Source organism: Salmo salar, chromosome 07 (assembly GCF_965601325.2).
Source record: "Salmo salar chromosome 07, fSalSal1, whole genome shotgun sequence".
In the NCBI taxonomy this organism is placed as follows: Eukaryota; Metazoa; Chordata; class Actinopteri; order Salmoniformes; family Salmonidae; genus Salmo; species Salmo salar.
Genome location: NC_138297.1, coordinates 4,872,424 through 4,893,176, shown reverse-complemented (window position 1 = coordinate 4,893,176; position 20,753 = coordinate 4,872,424). Strand labels below are relative to the sequence as shown.

Sequence of the window (20,753 nt, the reverse complement as noted above, 5' to 3'; positions counted from 1 at the left end):
ACCAAAATAGTAAAAGAACAAGTGATCGCAATAAACGAATAAAACAATCTGCAGATGAAGTCATAAAATAGTCTCTCTCTCTCTCTCTCTCTCTCTCTCTCTCTCTCTCCAGAATTTAGGTTAGTAACTGCCAATCTGATGTTCAAAAGTTCTTATCGGTTTTAAGAAATGATAGAGGATACATTTCATTAAATAAAGTAAAAATAAACTCTCTTTTAGTAAGGCGCCATCTTGGTCATTGGAGGACCTACTTATGGAGTTCTTCCTGGTTCTCTTCTTCTCTGTCCCCCTCTTCTCTTCCCTGTCCTTCTCTTCTCTGTCCCCCTCTTCTCTTCTCTGTCCTTCTCTTCTCTGTCCCCCTCTTCTCTTCTCTGTCCTTCTCTTCTCTGTCCCCCTCTTCTCTTCTCTGTCCTTCTCTTCTCTGTCCCCCTCTTCTCTTCCCTGTCCTTCTCTTCTCTGTCCCCCTCTTCTCTTCTCTGTCCTTCTCTTCTCTGTCCCCCTCTTCTCTTCTCTGTCCTTCTCTTCTCTGTCCCCCTCTTCTCTTCTCTGTCCTTCTCTTCTCTGTCCCCCTCTTCTCTTCTCTGTCCTTCTCTTCTCTGTCCCCCTCTTCTCTTCTCTGTCCTTCTCTTCTCTGTCCCCCTCTTCTCTTCTCTGTCCTTCTCTTCTCTGTCCCCCTCTTCTCTTCCCTGTCCTTCTCTTCTCTGTCCCCCTCTTCTCTTCCCTGTCCTTCTCTTCTCTGTCCCCCTCTTCTCTTCCCTGTCCTTCTCTTCTCTGTCCCTCTCGTCTTTTCCCTGTCTCCCTTTTCTCTCCCCTGTCCTTCTCTTCTCTGTCCCCCTCTTCTCTTCCCTGTCCTTCTCTTCCCTGTCCCCCTCTTCTCTGTCCCCCTCTTCTCTTCCCTGTCCTTCTCTTCCCTGTCCCCCTCTTCTCTTCCCTGTCCTTCTCTTCTCTGTCCCCCTCTTCTCTTCTCTGTCCTTCTCTTCCCTGTCCCCCTCTTCTCTGTCCCCCTCTTCTCTTCCCTGTCCTTCTCTTCTCTGTCCCCCTCTTCTCTTCCCTGTCCTTCTCTTCCCTGTCCCCCTCTTCTCTTCCCTGTCCTTCTCTTCTCTGTTCCTCTCTTATCTTCTCTTCCACCCCCCTCTGCTTCTCACTTCTTAACTAATGCCAGAATGTGACTCCCGGGGTGAGCGTGGGAGCTAGTTAATGTTAACTATTATTCAGGAACACGACATGACGTGATCAGTGTGTGTTCCCTGAGTACCTACGTGCGTAAAACGGTGACATTACCGCGACTGAACAGAAAGAGAGTGTTCATTTTCTTCATTATTTCCACGTAAACAGAATAAATTAAATGAGGTCCTAAAATGTGTAACGGATTGCAACCCAAATGGCCGATAGGGCTCTGGTCAAAAGTAGTGCACTATGTAGGGAATATAGAATGCCATTTGGGACTACACTAAATTATGTAAATAAGCGTTGCCGAGTAAAATACCGAACTAATCTACGCTGGATATGTGGCGACAGACACCTAATCACGTGGTGCGTCACTAATTTGATTATTAGAATAAACCACACTTATTTTATTTTGTCTTTTTTTTTAGGGAGAAGATCAGCTTTAATATAGCAGATAGATTGTAGCTTACATCAATAAAGTTGTCTGCATCATTTCCATTTCCCCCATATATTATTTTGAGGGGGGGGAAATATATATATATACACACTACTGTTCAAAAGTTTGGGGGTCACTTAGAAATGTCCTTGTTATTTTTTTGAAAGAAAAGCACTTTTTTTTTGTCCATTAAAATAACATCAAATTGATCAGAAATACAGTGTAGACATTGTTAATGTTGTAAATGACTATTGTAGCTGGAAACGGCAGATTTTTTATGGAATATCTACATAGGCGAACAGAGGCCCATTATCAGCAACCATCACTCCTGTGTTCCAATGGCACGTTGTGTTAGCTAATCCAAGTTTATCATTTTAAAAGGATAATTGATCATTAGATTATGTTAGCACAGCTGAAAACTTTTGTTCTCATTAAAGAAGCAATAAAACTAGCCTTCTTTAGACTAGTTGAGTATCTGGAGCATCAGCATTTGTGGGTTCGAATACAGGCTCAAAATGGCCAGAAACAAATACATTTCTTCTGAAACTCGTCAGTCTATTCTTGTTCTGAGAAATGAAGACTATTCCATGAGAGAAATAGCCAAGAAACTGAAGATCTCATACAACGCTGTGTGATACTCCCTTCACAGAACAGCGCAAACTGGCTCTAACCAGAATAGAAAGAGGAGTGGGAGGCTCCGGTGCACAACTGAGCAAGAGGACAAGTACATTAGAGTGTCTAGTTGGAGAAACAAACGCCTCACAAGTCCTCAACTGGCAGCTTCATTAAATAGTACCCGCAAAACACCAGTCTCAACGGCAACAGTGAAGAGGCGACTCTGGGATGCTGGCCTTCTAGGCAGAGTTGCAAAGAAAAAGCCATATCTCAGACTGGCCAATAAAAAGAAAAGATTAAGATGGGCAAAAGAACACAGACACTGGACAGAGGAACTCTGCCTAGAAGGTCAGCATCCCGGAGTCGCCTCTTCACTGTTGACGTTGAGACTGGACAGAGGAACTCTGCCTAGAAGGCCGGCATCCCGGAGTCGCCTCTTCACTGTTGACGTTGAGACTGGACAGAGGAACTCTGCCTAGAAGACCAGCATCCCGGAGTCGCCTCTTCACTGTTGACGTTGAGACTGGACAGAGGAACTCTGCCTAGAAGGCCGGCATCCCGGAGTCGCCTCTTCACTGTTGACGTTGAGACTGGACAGAGGAACTCTGCCTAGAAGGCCGGCATCCCGGAGTCGCCTCTTCACTGTTGACGTTGAGACTGGACAGAGGAACTCTGCCTAGAAGGCCGGCATCCCGGAGTCGCCTCTTCACTGTTGACGTTGAGACTGGACAGAGGAACTCTGCCTAGAAGGCCGGCATCCCGGAGTCGCCTCTTCACTGTTGACGTTGAGACTGGACAGAGGAACTCTGCCTAGAAGGCCAGCATCCAGGAGTCGCCTCTTCACTGTTGACGTTGAGACTGGACAGAGGAACTCTGCCTAGAAGGCCAGCATCCAGGAGTCGCCTCTTCACCCCGATCCAGGCATTATAATTGTTTTCCTTTTTTTTTTTAGGGGGTTGATCAGCTTTACTATTGCAGATAGATTGTACCTTCCTCAATGTAATTGTCTGCATCATTTCCAATCCCCCCATATATTTTTCTGGCAAATATATACAGTACCAATCAAACGTTTGGACACACCTACTCATTACAAGGTTGTCTTTATTTGTACTATTTTCTACATTGTGGAATAATAGTGAAGACATCAAAATTATGAAATAACACATATGGAATCATGTAGTAACTAAAAAAAGTGTTCAGCATATCAAAATATATTTTAGATTCTTCAAAGTAGCCACCTGATGCCTTGAGTTTGAGTTTATTTTATTTTTGCAGGGACAGTGTACATTAATCAACGTTTCAGTAAAAGTGCCGGTTTTAGCCAGCCGGCTAATTTTCAACCACAGTCCCTGGGCAGGTTATTAAAAACCATTCCAATACAGACAATCATTGAGCAGGGAGCACACGCAGAGCAACATAGGACAAGCAAGATGTAGCATACAGACAGAGTAACATAGGACAAGCTAGATGTAGCATACAGACAGAACAACATAGGACAAGCAAGATGTAGCATACCGACAGAACAACATAGGACAAGCAAGATGTAGCATACAGACAGAGCAACATAGGACAAGCAAGATGTAGCATACCGACAGAACAACATAGGACAAGCAAGATGTAGCATACAGACAGAGAAACATAGGACAAGCAAGATGTAGCATAAAGACAGAGCAACATAGGACAAGCAAGATGTAGCATACAGACAGAGCAACATTGGACAAGCAAGATGTAGCATACAGACAGAGCAACATAGGACAAGCAAGACGTAGCATACAGACAGAGCAACATTGGACAAGCAAGACATAGCATACAGACAGAGCAACATAGGACAAAAAGCAACAAGACAAAATCCATAAAAGCAACAAAGTGTTTCCACACCTCACAAGCTACAGACAACAGACAACATGGAAAGCGGCAATACACAGCTAGGGATTATGTTCACAAGTCTGATTGACCTTTAGCCATGTCTTCATGCATTTTGTGAAAGTGTGATATGTGGTGCAGTTATGTGTGTCTGATGGCAGTGTATTCCAGACATGGGAAGCTCTCACAGAGAAAGCAGATTTACTAAAGGTGCTTTTCCTTAAGGGAACTATACAGTCACCTCTCATGGCAGACCTTGTGGATCTGCTGCCATATGTTAGGGTTTTCTGTTTAACAAAAATACTGAGTGGAGGGGGAGCCAGGCCATTTAGGATCTTGAATACAAGACATGCGTCGATGTATTGCACAAGATTTTCCCAACTCAGGAGCTCATGCTTTCTGAGGATGTAACAGTGATGATGGCTATTGGGCTTCCTATCAAGCACTTTGAGAGCCTGTTTGTAGACAGACTGAATAGGTTTTAATGTTGTACAGCAAGCTTGGGCCCAACTAGTCAAGCAGTATGTTAAGTGGGGAAGTATCATAGATTTGAAGTACAGTTTTGCTACCTCTGTAGTCAAACAATTTCGAATAAATCGGAAATTAGCTAGGTTGAATTTGGTTATTTGAGTTACATTTTTCACCTGCTTTTTAAAAGAGAGGTTGGAATCAAGTGTGATGCCAAGGTAGTTAAAATCAGATACCACCTGGAGCTTCTCCCCTGACACATAGACATCTGGCTCAGTAGCATCTGTTGCCCTCTTTGTGAAGAACATAAAGACAGTTTTTTCCACATTGAGATGCAAACACGAGTCACTGAGCCACTTTGTAACCTGGACCATTACAGTAGTGAGTTCTTGTGCAGCTTGTTGTTTGCTCTTTGCATGCACATATATCACTGTATCATCTGCATACATTTGAACTTCAGACCCAGTACAGACAGAAGGCAGATCATTAATGTACAGGCTGAAAAGGAGGGGCCCCAGTATTGACCCTTGGGGCACGCCCACATCATAGCTAAGAGTGGGCGACAGCTCATTGCTCACTCTCGGCATTCTCTCAACCAGCTTCACCCGGAATGCTTTTCCAACATATAAATTTATCTTTTTTTTAAATATATTTTTCTTTATTACTTTCTAATCCTACCTCCCCTCCCCTAATTGGAGTAAACTATAGCACAACAATGCTTTGGCTTCTACTTCCAGTTTATACATACTATGTACATTTTATGGACACAGTATATTTTACAATAGTTATATTTAGTTTGGTTATACTCCTTCCTCTAACCTCAACCCCTCCCATCTATTTCTTCCACAAAGGTTCTGACCCTATATATGTTTTACATTAGTTATCTTGTTGTTATTAATCCCACCCTTCAGCTCCATTCAACCCCTCCCATCTATCTCTTAACACCATCCATTTGGGATTTCTATTTTCCATATATTTTTCCAACTGTGCTGTGATGTTTCACAAAAAGATTGTAAATTAAAAATAAACATGTTTTCTAAAAGTATTATTGTATTATTGATCGATTGACTATGACTTTTGACTTCCGTCAATGATACCAAGCTGTCCAGGCCCTGAGGCAGCAAAGCAGCCCCAAACCATGATGCTCCCTCCACCATACTTTACAGTTGGGATGAGGTTTTGATGTTGGTGTGCTGTGCCTTTTTTTCTCCACATAGTGTTGTGTGATCCTTCCAAAAAACTCAAATGTAGTTTCATCTGTCCAAAGAATATTTTGCCAGTAGCGCTGTGGAACATCCAGGTGCACTTTTGTGAACTTCAGACATGCAGCAATGGTTTTTATTGGACAGCAGTGGCTTCTTCCGTGGTGTCCTCCCATGAACACCATTCTTGTTTAGTGTTTTACGTATCGTAGACTCGTCAACAGAGATGTTAGCATCTTCCAGAGATTTCTGTAAGTCTTTAGCTGACACTCTAGGATTCTTCTTAACCTCATTGAGCATTCTGCTCTGTGCTCTTGAAGTCATTTTTGCAGGATGGCCACTCCTAGGGAGAGTAGCAACAGTGATGAACTTTCTCCATTTATAGACAATTAGTCTTACCGTGGACTGATGAACATCAAGGCTTTTAGAGATACTTTTGTAACCCTTTCCAGCTTTATGCAAGTCAACAATTCTAGTTAGCTAGCTAACTATCTAGCTAGGTGTCATCATCTAAAATAACCCTAATTTACAAGACAGTCCTTATTTGATTAATGGTGGTCGGACCCATCTATGTGAAGCTAGCCACAATAAGGATTAGCCACAATAGTGGACTTTGCGGTTAGCCTTCAAAATAAAAGTATGGCATAATTCTACTATTTGTATTCATTTGCATCACTCTCAATGACAAACTTCTATTTTGAAGGAAAACCACAAATTCCACTATTGTGGCTAATCCTTATTGTGGCTAGCTTCACAACACATAACCCGGTCCGGTCGAGCCTCATTAGCCAGATGAAGCTAGCTGGCTGCTTATAACGTTAGCTTTAGGCAACAGGGTTAAGTAGCTGGCTAGCTATTTACACTGCTCAAAAAAATAAATGGAACACTTAAACAACACAATGTAACTCCAAGTCAATCACACTTCTGTGAAATCAAACTGTCCACTTAGGAAGCAAACACTGATTGACAATACATTTCACATGCTGTTGTGCAAATGGAATAGACAACAGGTGGAAATTATAGGCAATTAGCAAGACACCCCCAATAAAGGAGTGGTTCTGCAGGTGGGGACCACAGACCACTTCTCAGTTCCTAAGCTTCCTGGCTGATATTTTGGTCACTTTTGAATGCTGGCGGTGCTTTCACTCTAGTGGTAGCATGAGACGGAGTCTACAACCCACACAAGTGGCTCAGGTAGTGCAGCTCATCCAGGATGGCACATCAATGCGAGCTGTGGCAAGAAGGTTTGCTGTGTCTGTCAGCGTAGTGTCCAGAGCATGGAGGCGCTACCAGGAGACAGGCCAGTACATCAGGAGACGTGGAGGAGGCCGTAGGAGGGCAACAACCCAGCAGCAGGACCGCTACCTCCGCCTTTCTGCAAGGAGGAGCAGGAGAAGCACTGCCAGAGCCCTGCAAAATGACCTCCAGCAGGCCACAAATGTGCATGTGTCTGCTCAAACGGTCAGAAACAGACTCCATGAGGGTGGTATGAGGGCCCGACGTCCACAGGTGGGGGTTGTGCTTACAGCCCAACACCGTGCAGGATGTTTGGCATTTGCCAGAGAACACCAAGATTGGCAAATTCGCCACTGGCGCCCTGTGCTCTTCACAGATGAAAGCAGGTTCACACTGAGCACGTGACAGACGTGACAGAGTCTGGAGACGCCGTGGAGAACGTTCTGCTGCCTGCAACATCCTCCAGCATGACCGGTTTGGCGGTGGGTCAGTCATGGTGTGGGGTGGCATTTCTTTGGGGGGGCCGCACAGCCCTCCATGTGCTCGCCAGAGGTAGCCTGACTGCCATTAGGTACCGAGATGAGATCCTCAGACCCCTTGTGAGACCATATGCTGGTGCGGTTGGCCCTGGGTTCCTCCTAATGCAAGACAATGCAAGACCTCATGTGGCTGGAGTGTGTCAGCAGTTCCTGCAAGAGGAAGGCATTGATGCTATGGACTGGCCCGCCCGTTCCCCAGACCTGAATCCAATTGAGCACATCTGGGACATCATGTCTCGCTCCATCCACCAACGCCACGTTGCACCACAGACTGTCCAGGAGTTGGCGGATGCTTTAGTCCAGGTCTGAGAGGAGATCCCTCAGGAGACCATCCGCCACCTCATCAGGAGCATGCCCAGGCATTGTAGGGAGGGCATACAGGCACGTGGAGGCCACACACACTACTGAGCCTCATTTTGACTTGTTTTAAGGACATTACATCAACGTTGGATCAGCCTGTAGTGTGGTTTTCCACTTTAATTTTGAGTGTGACTCCAAATCCAGACCTCCATGGGTTGATAAATTGGATATCCATTGATTATTTTTGTGTGATTTTGTTGTCAGCACATTCAACTATGTAAAGAAAAAAGTATTTAATAAGATTATTTCATTCATTCAGATCTAGGATGTGTTATTTTAGTGTTCCCTTTATTTTTGTTGAGCAGTATATTTTCATGAACTGAAGTTCAATTTCAATAGGTGAACAACAAGTGGCAACCTAGCTAATACTTACAAGGATTCCTAAATCATTGCTAAGAATAATGAAAATGACTGCAGGTTCTACTGGTCGTTGTTTTCAGGCTGGTTGTATTGGTGCTAGCTAGGTACCAGGCTAAAGCTAACTACCCCAGAAGTTGCGGTCCAACAAATTATGCTTTATTTCGAGCGCAGTGTTGTAAACACATCGTTCGTGGCCGGTGTTTGCTTGTTTGCTGACTTTTTTTGTACAGCTTTGACAGCGCTACTGTATCTTTTTTGACACGCAAAGACCCAAACGGCGTTCCATAGTATGTATGTTGTGAAGATAATAGCAGTGACGCTACTACTGTGTAACTCCTGTAGGGCAACATCTGAAAAATAGCGCACTTGGTAGTGTTAACCGGTGCTCGACCAGTCGGCGAAAGCCAACATCACCCACGACAGAGAACGGTTGATTGTCAAGGGCAATGAATTCCATTATCTTGGCTTTAATGGATTTAGCCTTTGAGTTGTCTCGCAGAAAATTGTCTGACTCTTTCAAATGACTACACGAGCCACACAGCAGACATTGTGGGCTAGTTTAGGAATTTCCGTGGCATCATTACGTCATGTACCCATGTTAAAGGGTATGCACGACAGCTTTGACATCGGTTTTGTACTTCGGGGCGTTAAACTAGACATCGGCCGGTATCAGCTAAAAATGCCAACATCGGTATTGGGCTGATTCCAATATGTTCACCGATATATCGTGCATCCCTAATAATAATGTACATTGAAAAATTGAACAACAATAAGATCATTAGAACCAAGGAATCAATTTACATTTGAGTCATTTAGCAGATGCTCTTATCCAGAACGACTTACAGTAGTGAATACATACATTTCATACGTTTTTTTTCTCCGTACTGGTCCCCCGTGGGAATCGAACCCACAACCCTTGCGTTGCAAACACCATGCTCTACCAACTGAGCCACACGGGACCCATCAAAAATATTTTCCCTAAAAATTGAACAACAATAACACGATGCGAACCGAGGAATCAATCTAGAAAGACAACAATAACACGATGCGAACCAAGGAATCAATCTGGAAAGACAACAATAACACGATGCGAACCAAGGAATCAATCTGGAAAGACAACACAATAACACGATGCGAACCAAGGAATCAATCTGGAAAGACAACAATAACACGATGCGAACCAAGGAATCAATCTGGAAAGACAACAATAACACGATGCGAACCAAGGAATCAATCTGGAAAGACAACAATAACACGATGCGAACCAAGGAATCAATCTGGAAAGACAACACAATAACACGATGCGAACCAAGGAATCAATCTGGAAAGACAACAATAACACGATGCGAACCAAGGAATCAATCTGGAAAGACAACACAATAACACGATGCGAACCAAGGAATCAATCTGGAAAGACAACAATAACACGATGCGAACCAAGGAATCAATCTGGAAAGACAACACAATAACACGATGCAAACCAAGGAATCAATCTGGAAAGACAACACAATAACACGATGCGAACCGAGGAATCAATCTGGAAAGACAACAATAACACGATGCGAACCAAGGAATCAATCTGGAAAGACAACAATAACACGATGCGAACCAAGGAATCAATCTGGAAAGACAACAATAACACGATGCGAACCAAGGAATCAATCTGGAAAGACAACAATAACACGATGCGAACCAAGGAATCAATCTGGAAAGACAACAATAACACGATGCGAACCAAGGAATCAATCTGGAAAGACAACAATAACACGATGCAAACCAAGGAATCAATCTAGAAAGACAACACAATAACACGATGCGAACCAAGGAATCAATCTGGAAAGACAACACAATAACACGATGCGAACCGAGGGATCAATCTAGAAAGACAACAATAACACGATGCGAACCAAGGAATCAATCTGGAAAGACAACAATAACACGATGCGAACCAAGGAATCAATCTGGAAAGACAACAATAACACGATGCGAACCGAGGGATCAATCTAGAAAGACAACACAATAACACGATGCGAACCAAGGAATCAATCTGGAAAGACAACAATAACACGATGCGAACCAAGGAATCAATCTGGAAAGACAACAATAACACGATGCGAACCAAGGAATCAATCTGGAAAGACAACAATAACACGATGCGAACCAAGGAATCAATCTGGAAAGACAACACAATAACACGATGCGAACCAAGGAATCAATCTGGAAAGACAACAATAACACGATGCGAACCAAGGAATCAATCTGGAAAGACAACAATAACACGATGCGAACCAAGGAATCAATCTGGAAAGACAACAATAACATGATGCAAACCAAGGAATCAATCTGGAAAGACAACAATAACACGATGCGAACCAAGGAATCAATCTAGAAAGACAACAATAACACGATGCAAACCAAGGAATCAATCTGGAAAGACAACACAATAACACGATGCGAACCAAGGAATCAATCTGGAAAGACAACAATAACACGATGCGAACCAAGGAATCAATCTGGAAAGACAACACAATAACACGATGCGAACCAAGGAATCAATCTGGAAAGACAACAATAACACGATGCGAACCAAGGAATCAATCTGGAAAGACAACAATAACACGATGCGAACCAAGGAATCAATCTGGAAAGACAACACAATAACACGATGCGAACCAAGGAATCAATCTGGAAAGACAACACAATAACACGATGCGAACCAAGGAATCAATCTGGGGCTTTCTTCAAAAGCAGAAAAATAACAAAATATATAGGAGATGAGAGAAGAGAAGAGACAGGCATGACAAAACTGTCAATTTCATTGTGGCCTGTGGAATCCACGCGCTGCAGCACAATGGCCCTCGACTGTGTTTCTACTTGTCCGATCAAATGATTAACTAAAACTGACAAATCCATTCCTCTGTGTGTGTGTGTGTGTGTGTGTGTGTGTATGACACTGTATAGACCCGTCCTGGTAAAAACAAGTGGAGAATTATGACTGTCATGGCTTCAACTAAAAAGTTTATTGTTAGATAAACTTTAACAGTGTCAAATAAACGTTTATGTATGCAAAACATCGCGTTCAAGATGGAACTAAATAGCATGCAGCAGTTTAAAGAGGCACTGTGCAGAAATCTCTCCGTCATTTCCTGGTTGCTAACGTTCTAATAGTTTGCCTAATTCCAGTCAGTTTATGTGACAAAACAAGCAAATTTAGTGTAAAGAACCATTGTACCATCTAAACCGCTGTGAAATATATTTTCCCTAACTATAAATATAGTATTTTAAGCTGTTTGAAGCTGGTGTACAAAACCAAAACTAAACTTTAAAAAAAAATTTTTTTAAAAGTCACGCATTGAAATAGCGCATATAGAACAGATCTAACGCTTCTTAGACTTGCTTTCAATGAGAATGACACATCTATAACACACAGTTCTATGTGAATTTGGTCAGGTCGCCCCTAAATGGTACATATTGTAGAAGTTAGTTCTTTATTTAGGATAAAAACAAAGTTCAGGCTAAAGATAAAGTACTATGTTTCAGTTTGTTTACATAACCACTTGTGTCAACATTTAATGCTCAGTTTTCAGTGTGTGTGTGTGTGTGTGTGTGTGTGTGTGTGTGTGTGTGTGTGTGTGTGTGTGTGTGTATGTGTGTGTTTTTGTGTGTGTGTGTATGTTTTTGTGTGTGTGTGTGTATGTGTGTATGTTTTTGTGTGTGTGTGTGTGTGTGTGTGTGTGTGTGTGTGTGTGTGTGTGTGTGTGTGTGTGTGTGTGTGTGTGTGTGTGTGTGTGTGTGTGTGTGTGTGTGTTTTGTTGAATTTTGCCTTGGTCAAACACCTGAAACAGCTTTTTCCTGCAATCTAGACCCATTATCATGATGCTTCATTCTATGTCAAAAAAAATGTATTTTTTTTTTGTCTGCATTATCTAAGCATTACCTCTTGAGCTGTCTGTATTCTCCTGACTGGTGGTTCTTTAGTTCAAATAAAATACATTTGCTTCTGTGCATCTCTGCTAAAATCTAGGTAAAAGATTGAAAGGAATGTGAGTATTAGTACGTTTAGTTATTGCTGTCACGCCCTGACCTTTTATATCTCTATTTTGGTTGGTCAGGGCGTGAGCATTCTATGTCCTTTTTTCTATGTTTTTGTATTTCTTTGTTTTGGCCTGGTATGGCTCTCAATCAGGGACAGCTGTACATCGTTGTCGCTGATTGGGAGCCATACTTAGGCAGCCTGTTTTCCTTTGGGGTCTTGTGGGTGAATATTTTCTGTTTAGTCATTTGTTACCTGACAGAACTGTTTGGCTGTTCGTCTTTTGTTTAGTTGTAAAGCGTTGTCATTTTCCATTAAATTTCATGATGAGCACTAACCACGCCGCGCCTTGGTCTACTCCATTCAACAGCCGTTACAATTGCTTGTTTGTCTAAAGTCTACTAACCTTGCCAGCAGGAATGCCAAGAGTGTGTAAAGCTGTCATCAATGCAAAAGGTGGCTACTTTAAAGAATCTCAAATATAAAATATATATATATTTTGATTTAAATTTGTTAAAACATTTTTTTTGGTTACTACATGACTCCATATGTGTTATTTCATAGTTTTGATGTCTTCACTTATTATTCTACAATGTAGAAAATAGTCCAAAAAAATAAAGAAAGAAAAAACATTGAATGAGTAGGTGTGACCAAACTTTTGACGTCAATAAATATATATTTTTTTATATATTTCATTTTAACAGGACGAATCTGCCCCTGTGGCCATGATGTCTCCGATCCAATACAACCACCCATTGTAGCTGCTCTAAGATGGCAACTCAACACAAAGGGACATGTATGGGACATGTATGGGACATGTGACAACTGAATCTCAACAAGGAAACAGTTGGTGGTTGTATTTGCTTCACGTTTATTGGAAAAGTATGGATTTCAGCAAATATAGAAAGGCACGCAACTACAGAGAGGGGACAAACATAGCTACAAGGTAAGCGTTTCATAATAAAAAATAAAAAAATTAATTTTAAAGTAGTGACCTTAGGCAAATCAATGTAGTTGGAGTTGAATTCCACAGACCCTGGCCTCTGCTCCACAGTTTATCAGAGACTGACTTCTCCATGGAGTAGAGTATAATCAGCTAATTCTGGCATAAAAAAAAGTACTCAATTGTCATACTTGAGTAAAAGTAAAAAGATACCTTAATAGAAAATGATTCAAGTAAAAGTCATCCAGTAAAATACTACATGAGTAAAAGACTAAAAGTATTTGGTTTTAAATATACTTAAGTATCAGAAGTAAAAGTATAAATCATTTCAAATTCCTTATATTAAGCAAACCAGATTGCAAAATGTTGAAATGTATTTTTATTTAAGGATAGCCTGGGGCACACTCCAACACTCAGAGATAATTTACTAATGAAGCATTTGTGTTTAGTGAGTCTGTCAGATCAGATGCAGTAGAGGTGACCAGATCAGAGATGTTCTCTTGATAACTGTGTAAATTGGACCATTTTCCTGTCCTGCTAAGCATTCAACATGTAACGAGTACTTTTGGGTGTCAGGGAAAATGTATGGAGTAAAAAGTACATTATTTTATTTAGGAATGTAGTGAAGTAACAGTAAAAGTTGTCCGAAATATAAATAGTAAAGTACAGATACACCCCCCCCCCCAAAAAAAATAACGACTTAAGTAACGTTAGTAATTTACACCCACTGATATTGAACACATGGTCGCATGCCATTTACTAATAGTTTACTACGATAATCGAAGATACAAATGTAGAAAGAAATGTAAACATAAGATATAAAACTTAGTCCAACAGCCTAATGTAGAAAGAAATGTAAATATAAGATATAAAACGTAGTTCAACAGCCTAATGTAGAAAGATATGTAAACATAAGATATAAAACTTAGTTCAACAGCCTAATGTAGAAAGATATGTAAACATAAGATATAAAACTTAGTTCAACAGCCTAATGTAGAAAGAAATATAAACATAAGATATAAAACTTAGTTCAACAGCCTAATGTAGAAAGAAATGTAAATATAAGATATAAAACTTAGTCCAACAGCCTAATGTAGAAAGAAATGTAAATATAAGATATAAAACTTAGTTCAACAGCCTAATGTAGAAAGAAATGTAAATATAAGATATAAAACTTAGTTCAACAGCCTAATGTAGAAAGAAATATAAAACTTAGTTCAACAGCCTAATGTAGAAAGAAATGGAAATATAAGATATAAAACTTACCTCGCAATGGTGCAATCAGCGTAGAGCGCCTCGAAGTCTCGCCGGGAGATGAGCTTACAGCGGTTCACTCCCGGTTGGATCGCACCGAGCCCCCTCAGGACCCGGACCTGCGACACAGTACACACAACCGGACAAATATCCAGGCGTTTCAGCTTGGTGTAAACGGTATGAAGCCCGCCGACGAGATGTTTTAGAAAGAGGTCAAAAACTTGGGGTAGACAAATCAAGTCGTCCTGTCCTCCGACGCTGAAAGAGGCGACTTTTACTCCGTGTACATCCACCATTCTACACTCACTGGTTGTTGTGGTTGTAGTGGTGGAAATTCCTCGATCTCCAAAAACCGCTGTGTTGGTGAATCCCAAGCCACCGGATGGGACTCCTGAGCCGGGTAGGAAGGGGTTGAGGAGTCCGGTGGTGGAGAGCCGTGGGGAGGGGGAGTCTGGATGAGGGCTGGTGGTTGTGGCGGTGTAGATAGGGTCGGAGCGGAATATTCCCAAGGAGGAAGGTGCTCCTGGGCCGGGTGAGAGGACAGGAGGGGTCGCCGAGACAGCCATAGTGGTGGACATGGTCACTTTCACTTGTTTCTCTCTCTCTCACTGGCGCTTATTTGTGCTCTACCCTGTCTCCTCACAATGTCTCCTCACCCTCTCTGTCTGTAACTTGTGGTCTTCTCTCTCTCCGTTTCCCACGCTCTACCCTGGTCGTCACTAGTTACCACAACACCCGCCTACCCGACCAATCAATGCGCCAGACAGCGCAGCTTCTGATGTCATTGGTCCAATCACATTGTATTAGTCACCTGCGCCGAATACAACAGGTAAAGCGCTTACCGTGAAGCACTTACCGTGTAGAGTTTACTGTGTAGAGTTTACCGTGAAGAGCTTTACGGTGAAGCGCTTACCGTGAAGAGCTTACCGCGAAGAGCTTACCGTTTAGAGTTTACCGTGTAGAGCTTACCGTGTAGAATTTACCGTGTAGAGCTTACCGTGTAGAGCTTACCGTTTAGAGTTTACCGTGTAGAGCTTACCGTGAAGAGCTTACCTACAAGCCCTTAACCAACAATGTAGCTTTAAAGAAAATAGAAAATATTTACAAAATAAACTAAAATAAAAAATGAAGAAAAATGTTGAAAAAAAAGGTAACACAATAAAATAACAATAATGAGGCGATATACAGAGGGTACCGGTACCGACTCAATGTGCATGGTACCTTTTTGTGTTGAAGGTTCCCGAACCAGATAAAAATTTAAAAAAACAGATAAAAGAACAACTTACTGCACAAAGGGGACTGTGAATAAACACAGCCATTTTATAAATATTGTATTGTAATTTTACTGTACTATGTACTATGTACCAGTCCAAACTTTTGACTGGTACTGTGTTAGACACAGGAGGTTGGTGGCACCTTAAATAGGGAGGATGGGCTCGTGCTAATGACTGGAGCGGAATTAGTGGAATGGTCTCAAACACATGGTTTCCATGGTTTCCATGGTGTTTGACGCCATTACGTTCGCTCTGTTCCAGCCAGTATTATGAGCCGTCCTCCCCTCAACAGCCTCCTGTGATATTAGATCTAGGTATTGTGTTTATGTACTGATATGTAGGCTATGTGTGACATTTTTTAAAGGTATGTATTTCAGTCCTTGTCTAATAATGATCTGTACCATGTATTATGTCATGTTTCATGTGGACCCCGGGAAGAGTAGCTGATGCTTTTACAGCGGTTAATGGGGATCCTAATAAAATACCAAAACACCAATCAGATGAGGGAGTGTCATGACAGTCACAAAGTCACAAGGCCCACCTACTTGACCTACAAAATAAACCAATCAAATGCAAAGTGGGTATCAGATGTCTCATTCTAAACTCAGCTTGCAAGCTTATCATGTTTTCCCTTACTCATAGTTACATGTCTTAACCCAAAATAGGTTCACTACAATATCTGGCATGTAGACAAACAAATTGATTTTAGATTTTTATTTTTAATATCCACAAGTAATCCACTCGTAAAAAATGTACACTTTCACAGATTTTTTAAATGTATTTATTGGCTGATTTTAAAATGCACTATGCAGGCATTTTTTGTGCAGGTTGCTAGAATTCCTGGTTGCTAGAATTCCTGGTTGCTAGAATGACTGGTTGCTAGAATGCCTGGTTGCTAGAGTTCCTGGTTGCTAGAATTCCTGGTTGCTAGAATGCCTGGTTGCTAGAGTTCCTGGTTGCTAGAATTCCTGGTTGCTAGAATTCCTGGTTGCTAGAATTCCTGGTTGCTAGAATGCCTGGTTGCTAGAGTTCCTGGTTTCTAGAATTCCTGGTTGCTAGAATTCCTGGTTGATAGAATGCCTGGTTGCTAGAATTCCTGGTTGCTAGAATTCCTGGTTGATAGAATGCCTGGTTGCTAGAATGACTGGTTGCTAGAATTCCTGGTTGCTAGAATTCTTGGTTGCTAGAATGCCTGGTTGCTAGAGTTCCTGGTTTCTAGAATTCCTGGTTGATAGAATTCCTGGTTGATAGAATGCCTGGTTGCTAGAATTCCTGGTTGCTAGAATGCCTGGATGCTAGAATTCCTGGTTGCTAGAATTCCTGGTTGCTAGAATTCCTGGTTGATAGAATGCCTGGTTGCTAGAATTCCTGGTTGCTAGAATGCCTGGTTGCTAGAATTCCTGGTTGCTAGAATTCCTGGTTGCTAGAATGCCTGGTTGCTAGAATGCCTGGTTGCTAGAATTCCTGGTTGCTAGAATTCCTGGTTACTAGAATTCCTGGTTGCTAGAATTCCTGGTTGCTAGAATGCCTGGTTGCTAGAATGCCTGGTTGCTAGAATGCCTGGTTGCTAGAGTTCCTGGTTGCTAGAATGCCTGGTTGCTAGAATTCCTGGTTGCTAGAATGCCTGGTTGCTAGAATGCCTGGTTGCTAGAATGCCTGGTTGATAGAATGCCTGGTTGCTAGAGTTCCTGGTTGCTAGAATTCCTGGTTGCTAGATTTCCTGGTTGCTAGAATGCCTGGTTGCTAGAGTTCCTGGTTGCTAGAATTCCTGGTTGATAGAATTCCTGGTTGCTAGAATTCAATTCCTGGTTGCTGGAATGCCTGGTTGCTAGAATGCCTGGTTGCTAGAATTCCTGGTTGCTAGAATTCCTGGTTTCTAGAATGCCTGGTTGCTAGAGTTCCTGGTTGCTAGAATTCCTGGTTGATAGAATTCCTGGTTGCTAGAATTCCTGGTTGATAGAATGCCTGGTTGCTAGAATGCCTGGTTGCTAGAATTCCTGGTTGCTAGAATGCCTGGTTGCTAGAATGCCTTGTTGATAGAATGCCTGGTTGCTAGAATGCCTGGTTGCTAGAATGCCTGGCTGATAGAATGCCTGGTTGATAGAATTCCTGGTTGATAGAATTCCTGGTTGCTAGACTGCCTGGTTGATAGAATTCCTGGTTGATAGAATTCATGGTTGATAGAATGCCTGGTTGCTAGAATGCCTGGTTGATAGAATTCCTGGTTGATAGAATTCCTGGTTGATAGAATGCCTGGTTGATAGAATTCCTGGTTGATAGAATTCCTGGTTGATAGAATTCCTGGTTGATAGAATTCCTGGTTAATAGAATTCCTGGTTGCTAGAATTCCTGGTTGATAGAATTCCTGGTTGATAGAATTCCTGGTTGATAGAATTCCTGGTTGATAGAATGCCTGGTTGATAGAATTCCTGGTTGATAGAATGCCTGGTTGATAGAATTCCTGGTTGCTAGAATTCCTGGATGCTAGAATTCCTGGATGCTAGAATTCCTGGATGCTAGAATGCCTGGTTGCTTGAATGCCTGGTTGCTAGAATTCCTGGTTGATAGAATTCCTGGTTGATAGAATTCCTGGTTGATAGAATTCCTGGTTGCTAGAATTCCTGGTTGCTAGAATTCCTGGTTACTAGAATTCCTGGTTGCTAGAATTCCTGGATGCTAGAATGCCTGGTTGCTAGAATTCCTGGTTGCTAGAATTCCTGGATGCTAGAATGCCTGGTTGATAGAATGCCTGGTTGATAGAATGCCTGGTTGCTAGAATTCCTGGTTGCTAGAATGCCTGGTTGCTAGAATGCCTGGTTGCTAGAATGCCTGGTTGCTAGAATTCCTGGTTGCTAGAATTCCTGGTTGCTAGAATGCCTGGTTGCTAGAATTCCTGGTTGCTAGAATGCCTGGTTGCTAGAATTCCTGGTTGATAGAATGCCTGGTTGATAGAATGCCTGGTTGCTAGAATTCCTGGTTGCTAGAATGCCTGGTTGCTAGAATGCCTGGTTGCTAGAATGCCTGGTTGCTAGAATTCCTGGTTGCTAGAATTCCTGGTTGCTAGAATGCCTGGTTGCTAGAATTCCTGGTTGCTAGAATGCCTGGTTGCTAGAATTCCTGGTTGATAGAATGCCTGGTTGATAGAATGCCTGGTTGCTAGAATTCCTGGTTGCTAGAATGCCTGGTTGCTAGAATGCCTGGTTGCTAGAATGCCTGGTTGCTAGAATTCCTGGTTGCTAGAATTCCTGGTTGCTAGAATGCCTGGTTGCTAGAATTCCTGGTTGCTAGAATGCCTGGTTGCTAGAATTCCTGGTTGCTAGAATGCCTGGTTGCTAGAATTCCTGGTTGCTAGAATGCCTGGTTGCTAGAATACCTGGTTGCTAGAATGCCTGGTTGCTAGAATGCCTGGTTGATAGAATTCCTGGTTGATAGAATGCCTGGTTGCTAGAGTTCCTGGTTGCTAGAATTCCTGGTTGCTAGAATTCCTGGTTGCTAGAATGCCTGGTTGCTAGAGTTCCTGGTTGCTAGAATTCCTGGTTGATAGAATTCCTGGTTGCTAGAATTCAATTCCTGGTTGCTGGAATGCCTGGTTGCTAGAATGCCTGGTTGCTAGAATTCCTGGTTGCTAGAATTCCTGGTTGCTAGAATGCCTGGTTGCTAGAGTTCCTGGTTGATAGAATTCCTGGTTGCTAGAATTCCTGGTTGATAGAATTCCTGGTTGATAGAATGCCTGGTTGCTAGAATGCCTGGTTGCTAGAATGCCTGGTTGCTAGAATGCCTGGTTGCTAGAATGCCTTGTTGATAGAATGCCTGGTTGCTAGAATGCCTGGTTGCTAGAATGCCTGGCTGATAGAATCCCTGGTTGATAGAATCCCTGGTTGATAGAATTCCTGGTTGCTAGACTGCCTGGTTGATAGAATTCCTGGTTGATAGAATTCCTGGTTGATAGAATGCCTGGTTGATAGAATTCCTGGTTGATAGAGTTCCTGGTTGATAGAATTCCTGGTTGATAGAATTCCTGGTTGATAGAATTCCTGGTTGATAGAATTCCTGGTTGATAGAATGCCTGGTTGATAGAATTCCTGGTTGATAGAATTCCTGGTTGCTAGAATTCCTGGATGCTAGAATTCCTGGATGCTAGAATGCCTGGTTGCTTGAATGCCTGGTTGCTAGAATGCCTGGTTGATAGAATTCCTGGTTGATAGAATTCCTGGATGCTAGAATGCCTGGTTGCTAGAATGCCTGGTTGCTAGAATGCCTGGTTGATAGAATTCCTGGTTGATAGAATTCCTGGATGCTAGAATTCCTGGTTGCTAGAATGCCTGGTTGCTACAATTCCTGGTTGCTAGAATTCCTGGATGCTAGAATGCCTGGTTGATAGAATGCCTGGTTGCTAGAATTCCTGGTTGCTAGAATTCCTGGATTTCTAGAATGCCTGGTTGCTAGAATGCCTGGTTGATAGAATTCCTGGTTGATAGAATTCCTGGTTGATAGAATTCTAATGTTTCACCTAATTTCAGTTTGTGACAAAACAAGCAAGTACAGTGTAGAGAATTGTTGTACAATCTAAACCACAGTGAAACAAATAAAAAATTCATAACCAAAAATATAGTATTTTCAGCTGTCTCTAGATGGTGTTCAAAACAGAAAGTAAAGCAAATGAAACCAGAACGAGAAGCATAGAAACAGGGCACATAGAACAGATGTACCACTTCTTAGACTTGCTTTCAATGAGAATGACAGATCTATAACACACATTTCTATTTAAATGGTCAGGTCACTCAAAAAGTGAAATATTGCAGCTTTAAGATGAAAACTTCAACCCTGTTACTTTATTTGTCACCTTAGCCACTTACTATAGTCATTCATTTATTTCATCTAACATAGCCTTGAAGTCCACCTTTTTAATATTTTGTACCAGTTTCCGTCTCTGTACAAAAGCATGGTCTTGAAGCTATGGAAGATGGCAAAGCATTTAATAATAATAACAAGAGATTGGACTT

General features: G+C 42.0%; 1 protein-coding gene across 1 annotated transcript in view; it reads right to left on the bottom strand.

Moving 5' to 3' along the window:
• Positions 1-15,167, bottom strand: part of dachb (dachshund b) — a 133,667-nt gene extending 118,500 nt beyond the window's left edge. Inside the window, 1 exon segment of the mRNA XM_045721440.2 lies at positions 14,489-15,167. Within this exon segment, the coding sequence (XP_045577396.2) occupies positions 14,489-15,054 (566 nt within the window). The 5' untranslated portion in view covers positions 15,055-15,167.
• Between the last annotated feature and the right edge of the window lie 5,586 nt (positions 15,168-20,753).